At 53.8% G+C, this 9196-nt stretch overlaps 1 protein-coding gene across 2 annotated transcripts; it reads left to right on the top strand.

Annotated features, from left to right (window-relative positions):
* On the top strand, nucleotides 1–8922 carry rabep1 (rabaptin, RAB GTPase binding effector protein 1). Of its 2 annotated transcripts, XM_028967675.1 has the most exons (19): nucleotides 1–148; nucleotides 947–1075; nucleotides 1165–1368; nucleotides 1458–1618; nucleotides 1682–1801; nucleotides 2125–2260; nucleotides 4109–4287; nucleotides 4376–4486; nucleotides 4563–5003; nucleotides 5075–5179; nucleotides 5252–5368; nucleotides 5452–5550; nucleotides 5633–5773; nucleotides 5860–6049; nucleotides 6196–6207; nucleotides 6443–6498; nucleotides 6594–6692; nucleotides 7655–7771; nucleotides 7983–8922. In XM_028967675.1, exons 1-19 carry the CDS (start codon nucleotides 103–105, stop codon nucleotides 8082–8084), a joined length of 2565 nt encoding a protein of 854 aa, XP_028823508.1. In that variant the 5' UTR covers nucleotides 1–102; the 3' UTR covers nucleotides 8085–8922. The 2 variants fall into 2 exon arrangements, with proteins under 2 accessions (XP_028823508.1, XP_028823509.1); XM_028967676.1 differs by lacking the exon at nucleotides 6196–6207.
* Nucleotides 8923–9196: the final 274 nt, after the last annotated feature.

The raw sequence follows: 9196 nt of genomic DNA, 5'->3' as shown, positions 1-9196 counted from the left end.
CATGCGCAACGCGCACTGTTTCTGTCCGGAGCGGCCTGCGTCGTCGGGCGCCCGCAGCTCTCTCCCGCACAGCCCGGTAACTGCGCTCAGCTCCGGGACGCGATGGCCGAACAGGCCCCGGGACCTCCCCGGTCGCCCCAGCACGACGGTAAGGCTTTACGGGGCGTGTGGAGCGGCGCCGTTCGGGTGTGGAGCGGCGCTCGGAGGCGGAGGCCTGCGGCGGGTGTCGGGTGCTGGTTTGCCCCTCTCTCTCTGCCTCTGGCCGGAGAGAGTCAGGGCGCAGGCGGGTCGGTGTGGGGGTGGTGGTTGGGTCGGGGTGGTTGTTCGCCTTCCACCCGTCGGATGCCGCACCTGGACCACCTGAACCTTGCGCTGACTGGCCGGTTCTGATTCGGCGTTCTGATTGGCTGCACCCTCTTCAGCACCTTTTGTTGCTGTGTTCTGAATGGCCAGTAGCTCTTCATCGCTGCGTGCTGATTGGTCAATGCACTCATCGTGCACAAGTCACCAATGTTGATGAGTTTCCAGAAGATGGAGGTGCGAGATCTTTCAAACGTTCGTGTTTCACCATCACGTCTTGGATCAGTAGCCTGACACACACACACACACACACACACTGCTGTGCTTGCTGTTTTTGGAGGAGTGAAGTTTTTCTTCTGACATGTCGTCGTGCTGGAGGTGAGGCTCAGACGTGGTCACATGGCGTCCGTGTGCCGAGGCTGCTGGGATAAGCAGGTTTACAGGATGGCTGGTGGATCACATGACGCAGGAGAGTCCCGGCGGAAAACAGCGGCTCATTCAGTTTCCCCTCCAGATACGGAACCGACTCCCAACATGAATCTGTGGTGGATATTTCCACTTGAAAAATACCTCTGATGCCTGAGAACATGAATTATTCATGTCACGGTGCTGGTGGCTAATGTGGCCTTTCCTGTCCGCTGCCCAGGGGTCCTGCAGCAGCGGGTGGCGGCACTGGAACACGAGCGGGCGGAGATCCTGAAGCTCAAACAGCATCTGGAGGTGGAGTTCAACCAGAAAAGGGCAAAGTTCAAGGAGATGTACCTGACAAAGGAAGGTGAGCTTCACCGCCGCTGTTTACTTAATTTTTAACCCGTGGGACACGCCCAGAACGCGCTCTAATGACCCGTGTCTCTAAACGTCCAGAGGAGCTGAAGAGGCAGGCCGCCCTGCTGGAGGCGTCCCAGGCGGAGCTGGGTCACGTGACCGTCCAGCTGGCCGAGGCCAGGGTGGAGATCGAGAACATCAAGGCCATAGCCACCGTCTCTGAGAGCACCAAGCAGGAAGCCATTGACCAGGTGAAGCAGCAGTGGCAGGAGGAGGTGGCGTCGCTGCAGGCCATCATGAAAGGTACCGACGCCACGCCCGGCCGCTCGGGAAAGGCCTTTTACTTCACTGCGTGCCGTGGATGAAGCTCGGGGTTCTGGCCGCTTCCGCAGATTCGGCGCAGGAGTACGAGGTGCGGTACCACCAGCGGCTGGAGCAGGAGCGCGCTCAGTGGGCGCAGTACCGCGAGAACGTGGAGCGCGAGGTCGCCGACCTACGCCGGCGCCTCTCTGAGGGCCAGGAAGAGGAAAACCTGGAGAACGACATGAAGAAGGTCTGTTAAAGAATAAACTGAGGAGACATAGTGTGTTTGTGCTTGATTATTTGTGGCCCACAGGCTCAGGAGGACGCGGAGAAGCTGCGCTCCGTGGTGATGCCGATGGAGCAGGAAATCGCTGCCCTGAAGGCCAAGCTGAGCACCTCAGAGGAGCGGGTGAAGGAGCTGGAGGCCTCCAAGGTATCCCGAGTGGTCACTTGCTCGCTTGAAAAGGACCTTCATGATGAAGAGTTTCGCACACTTAAATAATTGATCAGAATATATTTTCCCTATCGTCCCGCCCCTCGCCATACTCAGCTGTCAAGTGAAACCCCACTGTTGTATTAAAAATTTGAGTTATGAGATGTAAACATTTTAAACGTTCTCATTGGAGAACAGTGGGCGGAGCTAAAAACTGTTCTGTGCCTGAGCAGCCAGCAGAATAACAATATTTTTCATAATCGACATCTCTGAGCTGGTATTGGTGCTGAAGGTACGTGTGATAAACCAATCTCCCGTTTCAGATGAAGGAGCTCAACCACGTTTTGGAGGCTGAGAAGTCGTGCCGCACCGACCTGGAGATGTACGTGGCTGTGCTCAATACCCAGAAGTCCGTTCTGCAGGAGGACGCCGAGAAGCTTCGTAAAGAACTCCACGAAGGCATGTCTGCATGTTACCTGGTGCAGCGATTTATAAACATTTTTATTTGAACTGCAGGATTGGGGGCTGTGGTGGCATAGAAACGGACCCGTAATCGAATCCTGAAGTGCCAAGGTTCCACTGAGGTGCCACTCAGTAAACTGTGATGGTTGAAAGCAGAGGACACATATTGTTGTGTTCAGCATGTGCTGTGCTGCAGTGTTTCACAATGACAATCACGTCCTTTCACTTTACTTCACTTTGGTTATGTGGTCGTCTGTGGGTGTTTCCTCTTCCTTTTTTCAGATATTTGGTTGGTCTGAGTAATAAGCCATTTGTAGTGATGGTTGTGTAGGCGGTTTCAGAGTGGCTATTTTTTCTATGGCTGTATGTTTTGTATGTGGTGTGGTTATTTATTCTTAGTGTTACGTGTTTGTATTGAAATTGTGTTTGTGGTTCGTGAAGATGTGTGATTGTCCTCACTTTATGTGCGTAGGACTGTGTTTCTTGTCCTCAGTAAGTTGTGTGTATTTGTTGTGTAAATGATGTGTGTTTGTGTGTATTTAAGGACTTGTTTACAGAGATTCTGTTTGTATGTATTGTGTAGTGTAACTATGTGTGTGAACTCACTTTGCTTGATTTATGTGTGTTTGTGGACGACTGTTTCTAGTCCTCAGTAAGTTGTGTGTGTTTGTGTGTATTTTGTAGAGTAACCGTGTGTGTCCACAGTTTGCTGAGTTGGACCTTGTTTATGGTCCTCATCCAGTTGTGTGTATCTGTAGTGTAAATGGTGTGTGTGTGTGTGTGTCCTCACTTTGCTGAGTTGGACCTTGTTTATGGTCCTCATCCAGTCGTGTGTATCTTTGTGTAAATGGTGTGTGTGTGTGTCCTCACTTTGCTGAGTTGGACCTTGTTTATGGTCCTCATCCAGTCGTGTGTATCTTTGTGTAAATGGTGTGTGTGTGTGTCCTCACTTTGCTGAGTTGGACCTTGTTTATGGTCCTCATCGAGTCGTGTGTATCTTTGTGCAAATGGTGTGTGTGTGTCCTCACTTTGCTGAGTTGGACCTTGTTTATGGTCCTCACCGAGTAATATGTATCTGTAGTGTGAATGGTGTGTCTGTGTGTCCTCACTTTGCTGAGTTGGACCTTGTTTATGGTCCTCATCCAGTCGTGTGTATCTTTGTGTAAATGGTGTGTGTGTGTGTCTCTGCACTTTGCTGAGTTGGACCTTGTTTATGGTCCTCACAGAGTTGTGTGTATCTTTGTGTAAATGGTGTGTGTGTGTGTGTCTCCGCACTTTGCTGAGTTGGACCTTGTTTATGGTCCTCATCCAGTCGTGTGTATCTTTGTGTAAATGGTGTGTGTGTGTCCTCACTTTGCTGAGTTGGACCTTGTTTATGGTCCTCACCGAGTAATATGTATCTGTAGTGTGAATGGTGTGTCTGTGTGTCCTCACTTTGCTGAGTTGGACCTTGTTTATGGTCCTCATCCAGTCGTGTGTATCTTTGTGTAAATGGTGTGTGTGTGTGTGTCTCCGCACTTTGCTGAATTGGACCTTGTTTATGGTCCTCATCCAGTCGTGTGTATCTTTGTGTAAATGGTGTGTGTGTGTGTGTGTCTCCGCACTTTGCTGAGTTGGACCTTGTTTATGGTCCTCATCCAGTCGTGTGTATCTTTGTGTAAATGGTGTGTGTGTGTGTCCTCACTTTGCTGAGTTGGACCTTGTTTATGGTCCTCACCGAGTAATATGTATCTGTAGTGTGAATGGTGTGTCTGTGTGTCCTCACTTTGCTGAGTTGGACCTTGTTTATGGTCCTCATCCAGTCGTGTGTATCTTTGTGTAAATGGTGTGTGTGTGTGTCCTCAGTTTGCCACCTCCTGGAGATGGAACGTCAGCAGCACACGCAGCTGAAACACACATGGCAGCGTGCAAATGACCAGTTTCTGGAGTCTCAGCGCCTGCTGATGAGGGACATGCAGCGGATGGAGAACGTGTTGACCTCGGAGCAGCTGCGGCAGGTGGAGGAGATGAAGAAACAGGACCAGGTGCTGAGTCCAGATCCGTCCGCGCTTCTCGCCAGGTTTCCTGGATCTGTGTCTCAGCTTGATGTTAACGAGTCACGCTGCTCCTCAGGAGGAGGATGAGAAGGAACGGCTGAGCCAGGCCAAGGAGGAGAGCGAGGCTGAGGGGGCGGAGCACGCCGAGGCTGCGGAGGACTCGTTGATGGGTCTGTCCATGGACGAGGTGCGGCTCTGAATCTTAATAACGTCCACCTCCTGACCTCCTCAGAACGGCTTCACTGTCTCCTTCTTGTCCTCAGGCCCACACCGCCCACAGCCTCCACAGCTCCCTGCATTCGCTGGACGCCGACACCCCGGGGCCCCCAGACAGGGACGGCCTGCGCCGGGTGCAGTCCACGGACACGCTCGGTTCCGCGGGGGTCTTCCTGCAGCCTCAAGGCCTCGGCGGGCGGAACCACAAGGCCCAGTCGGCCGGGCAGCTGGACGAGTCGGACTTCGGGCCGCTGGTGGGAGCGGACAGTGGGGGGCTCGACCTGGACACGGCCTCGGTCAGCTCCCTGCAGCCGGGCCACTTCCTGCTCACCAAGGACCAGGAGAAGGCCATCAAGGCCATGACCCCGGAGCAGGAGGAGACGGCCTCGCTGCTGTCCAGCATCTCGCACGCCCCCGACAACGCCTTCCTGCCGCCGCCCGGCTACCGGCTGGTCAGCGAGACCGAGTGGAACCTGCTGCAGCAGGAGGTACGGTGCCGCTGGCTGGAGGGGTCAAATTCCAGAAAAGGAAGCTGGTCTCATTCAGGTCTGCTTGGCAGGTGAAGAACGCCGGCAGGAAGCTGGGCCGCCGCTGCGACATGTGCTCCAACTACGAGAAGCAGCTGCAGGTCATCCAGGGCCAGGAGGCGGAGACACGCGATCAGGTGGGTAAAGAGCCTGGAGCCTCGACCCGCGCGTCCAGGTTCCGTCCTGACCCCGGACTGTGACCCCCGCAGGTGAAGAAGCTCCAGGCCATGCTGCGGCAGGCCAACGATCAACTGGAGAGAACCATGACCGAGAAGCAGGAGCTGGAGGATCAGGTCAAACAGAGCAGCGAGGACACGGCCACCAAGGTCCCCCTGCTGCCCCCCGACGCACGCCGATCCAACGTCCTCGGTCTGTCCCTGTGTTAACCGCTGCTCCGTCTCGTCCCCAGGTCTCCGCTTTGGGCCAGAAGGTTGAGGAGGCCGAATCTCTGCTGAGTTCCCTGCAGCAGACGTTCAGCCACGCCAAGAGGAGCAGCCAGGAGCAGATGGTGAGTCTGGAGTTTGACACCAAATGAAGCAGTACAGGGACGTGTGGTGACGCGCCGCGGTCCTCGCGCCTTTTCCGGCCAGGCGGTGCTGACCCAGTCGCGGGAGCAGGTGGCGGAGGAGCTCGGCAGGCTGCAGAGGGACAACGAGAGCCTGCAGGGGAAACACCGGCTGCACCTGGCGCTGCTGCAGCAGCAGGACTTCCGCATGCCGTGCGTGGTGGAGGTAGCCCCGCCCGCTCGCTCGCTCGCCCCTTCGACGCCCGCCCGCCCGCCGCCGGGTCCTCACCGCCGCGTGTGTCTTCTCCGCAGGAGCTCCAGTCCCTGGTGCTGCAGTACCGGGAGGACGTGGTGTCCGCCCGCACCGCGGCGGAGCACCTGGAGGAGAAGCTGAAGGCGGAGATCCTGTTCCTGAAGGAGCAGATCCAGGCGGAGCAGTGTCTGAAGGAGAACCTGGAGGACACGCTGCAGCTGGAGATCGAGGGCTGCAAGGAGGAAATTGGTGGGTTTCTTGCTGAATGAGTTATTATAATGGCTGGAGAACGTCTGGTGTGATGTGGGTGGGACGTGTTACCTGGTGTAGTTGGTTTCAGCTCGTCTCTCCTCTCTTCTGTCCTTCTCCCTGTTGGGTTGGTGGTTTGGTTTCAGACATCCTGGAAGGTACGTCCTACTCTGTGTGTGTGTGTGTGTGTGTGTGTGTGTGTGTGTGTGTGTGTCTCCGTGCATCATCACTCATCGTGAAGCAGCCATTTCACAGCCCAGAACCCGTAACCACCTGCTTCCGCTCCTCCTCGTAGCCCCGCCCACCGCCTCTAATCGCCACGCTGCTCACCGCTGATACGCCGCAGCCTGCCGAGTGCTGTGGTGTGAAATGTCCTCTCTTCTCTCCCTGCAGCCTCGTTTTCCAGCCTGAAGACCGAGCTGGAGAGGGTGAAAGTGGAGAAGGAGCAGGTAACGTCCGGCGTGTGTGTGTGTGTGTGTGTGTGTGTGTGTGAGGGAGTATTCCGCTCTGTAGCCGGGATGTTTGTAACGTGTGTGTGTTACAGCTGGGGAGTAAACTGTCGGAGAAGGTCCAGGCTGTGGATGGGCTGCAGACCCTGAAGGACAACCTTGAGGATCAGCTGAAGCAAGCGCTGTCCAGCAAGGTGAGTGTGTGTGTGTGTGTGTGTGTGTGTTGTTACATCCGCACCTATGGATTGCATGACCGTCTTTTTAATACTGTGTGTGTGTGTGTGTGTCTGTGTGTGTCTGTGTGGTGTGTGTGTCTGTGTGGTGTGTGTGTGTGTCTGTGTGTCTGTCTGTGTGCTGTATTGTGTGGTGTGTGTTTTATTGTGTATGTGTGTGTGTGTGTGTGTGCGTGTCTGTGTGTGTTGTATTGTGTGTGTGTGTGTGCGTGTCTGTGTGTGTCTGTGTGTGTTGTATTGTGTGTGTGCGTGTCTGTGTGTGTTGTATTGTGTGTGTGTCTGTGTGTGCTGTATTGTGTGGTGTGTGTGTGTGTGTGTGTGTGGTGTGTGTGTGTCTGTGTCTGTGTGCTGTATTGTGTGGTGTGTCTGTGTGTTGTATTGTGTGTGTGTGTGTGTGCGTGTGTCTGTGTGTGTCTGTGTGTTGTATTGTGTGGTGTGTGTTTTATTGTGTGTGTGCGTGTCTGTGTGTGTTGTATTGTGTGGTGTGTCTGTGTGTGTTGTATTGTGTGTGTGTGTGCGTGTGTCTGTGTGTGTCTGTGTGTTGTATTGTGTGGTGTGTGTTTTATTGTGTGTGTGCGTGTCTGTGTGTGTTGTATTGTGTGGTGTGTCTGTGTGTGCTGTATTGTGTGGTGTGTGTGTGTGTGTGTGTCTGTGTGCTGTATTGTGTGGTGTGTCTGTGTGTTGTATTGTGTGTGTGTGTGCGTGTGTCTGTGTGTGTGCGTGTGTCTGTGTGTGTCTGTGTGTTTTATTGTGTGTGTGCGTGTCTGTGTGTGTTGTATTGTGTGGTGTGTCTGTGTGTGTTGTATTGTGTGGTGTGTGTGTGTCTGTGTGTTGTATTGTGTGGTGTGTCTGTGTGTTGTATTGTGTGTGTGTGTGTGTGTGTGTGTGTCTGTGTGTGTTGTATTGTGTGTGTGTGTGTGTAGGCGACTCTGGAGACTCTGGTGTTTGACGAGAAGGATAAAGCCCAGCGGCTGCAGACGGAGTTGGACGTTAGTGAACAAGTTCAGCGGGACTTTGTCAAGCTGTCGCAGACCCTGCAGGTGAACACAAACCGCATGGAGGCCACGCCCCAAACTGTAACCTGCATGTCAGTAGTGGGTGGGGCCCGGAGATGTCCACAGGAAGTACCAGACTCTAGCAGCCACTTCCTGTTTCTCTCTGGTCACTTCTGGCAAGCGTGATATTAGTGAACAGTGACCTTTTATTAAACGTAATAAACCACTCAGACTGCACCCTGCCCCGCCCTCTCAGGTGCAGCTGGAGCGAATACGTCAGGCCGAGTCCCTGGACCGGATCAAAGCCATTCTCAACGACACCAACCTAACCGACATCAGCCAGCTTCCGGAGACATGATGCCGCACCGCCCGGCTCCAGCCGCCCTCCATCGCGTCCTCATCGGCCGGGGGGGCGGGGCCTTGTGCTTTTTCTTTCCTCGTTCTAAGACAACTGTAGAAAGACGGCGTTGTGTAAAATAATCAGGGAGCCGGGACTGCGGGGACGGCGTCCCCTCGAGGCTACAGGAAGCTGCGTTGTAAATAAAGGAAGAACCGGAGAGCCGATTGGTGTTTGTAGGTGGGGGCGGAGCTAGTCTTTTTGGTGTACTTCACTTTTTCTGTCCTTTCTCCGTCCCTCTGGACGGACCCTGTTCTCCGCTGATTTGTTTTCCCCGCCTTATCCTCCTCCTCCTAGCTGGAACTGGCCCCGCCCATCAGCGTGTGACCACGGCGTCCTCTGCAGCATGTGTACATAGCGTGTAAACAGAATATCTATTGCATCGATTAAGTTATAAGTAAGCTGTGTGTACGCCACGTCCTGTGCTCGTCTCGCTCCGCCCCCCCGTGTCCTCTCTGCGGCGGCAGGTCCAGGCGTACCGTACGGGCGGGGTTCTCTACTGTTCAAAATCCACTAAAGGAACACCGCATGTGTAAATATGTACTGTACATGTGCACACAGTACGTATGACCGGATCTGTGTGTCTATGTCCGTGTGTGTTTGCACGGTACATATGATCGTGTGTGTGTGTGTGTGTGAATGAAAACCATACATATGACTGGATCTGGGTGTGCGTGCATGCACACACAGTACATATGCTCTTGTGTGTGTGTGTGTGTGTGAGAGAGAGAGAGAGAACCGTACATATGAACTGATCTGTGTGTGTGTGTGTGAGAGAGAACCGTACATATGACCTGATCTGTGTGTGTGTGTGTGAGAGAGAACCGTACATATGACCTGATCTGTGTGTGTGTGTGTGAGAGAGAACCGTACATATGACCTGATCTGTGTGTGTGTGTGTGTGAGAGAGAACCGTACATATGACCTGATCTGTGTGTGTGTGAGTTAGTGAAAACCGTACATATGACCTGATCTGTGTGTGTGTGTGAGTGTGTGAGTGAGTGAGTAAGTACCGTACATATGACATGATCTCTCTCTGTGTGTGTGTGTGTGTGAACACCGTACATATGACC

This window comes from Denticeps clupeoides, unplaced genomic scaffold (genome assembly GCF_900700375.1).
Source record: "Denticeps clupeoides unplaced genomic scaffold, fDenClu1.1, whole genome shotgun sequence".
Taxonomy (NCBI): Eukaryota; Metazoa; Chordata; class Actinopteri; order Clupeiformes; family Denticipitidae; genus Denticeps; species Denticeps clupeoides.
This window is presented reverse-complemented; position numbering and strand designations above follow the sequence as displayed.

What these genes read in the sequence shown, in the direction of transcription:
- rabep1 (XM_028967675.1), top strand. Translation starts at nt 103, where the DNA reads ATGGCCGAACAGGCCCCGGGACCTCCCCGGTCGCCCCAGCACGACG. An exon ending in CCGGTCGCCCCAGCACGACG is followed by an intron (nt 149 to 946) that starts GTAAGGCTTTAC and finishes TCCGCTGCCCAG; the next exon opens with GGGTCCTGCAGCAGCGGGTG. An exon ending in AGGCGGAGACACGCGATCAG is followed by an intron (nt 5,180 to 5,251) that starts GTGGGTAAAGAG and finishes TGACCCCCGCAG; the next exon opens with GTGAAGAAGCTCCAGGCCAT.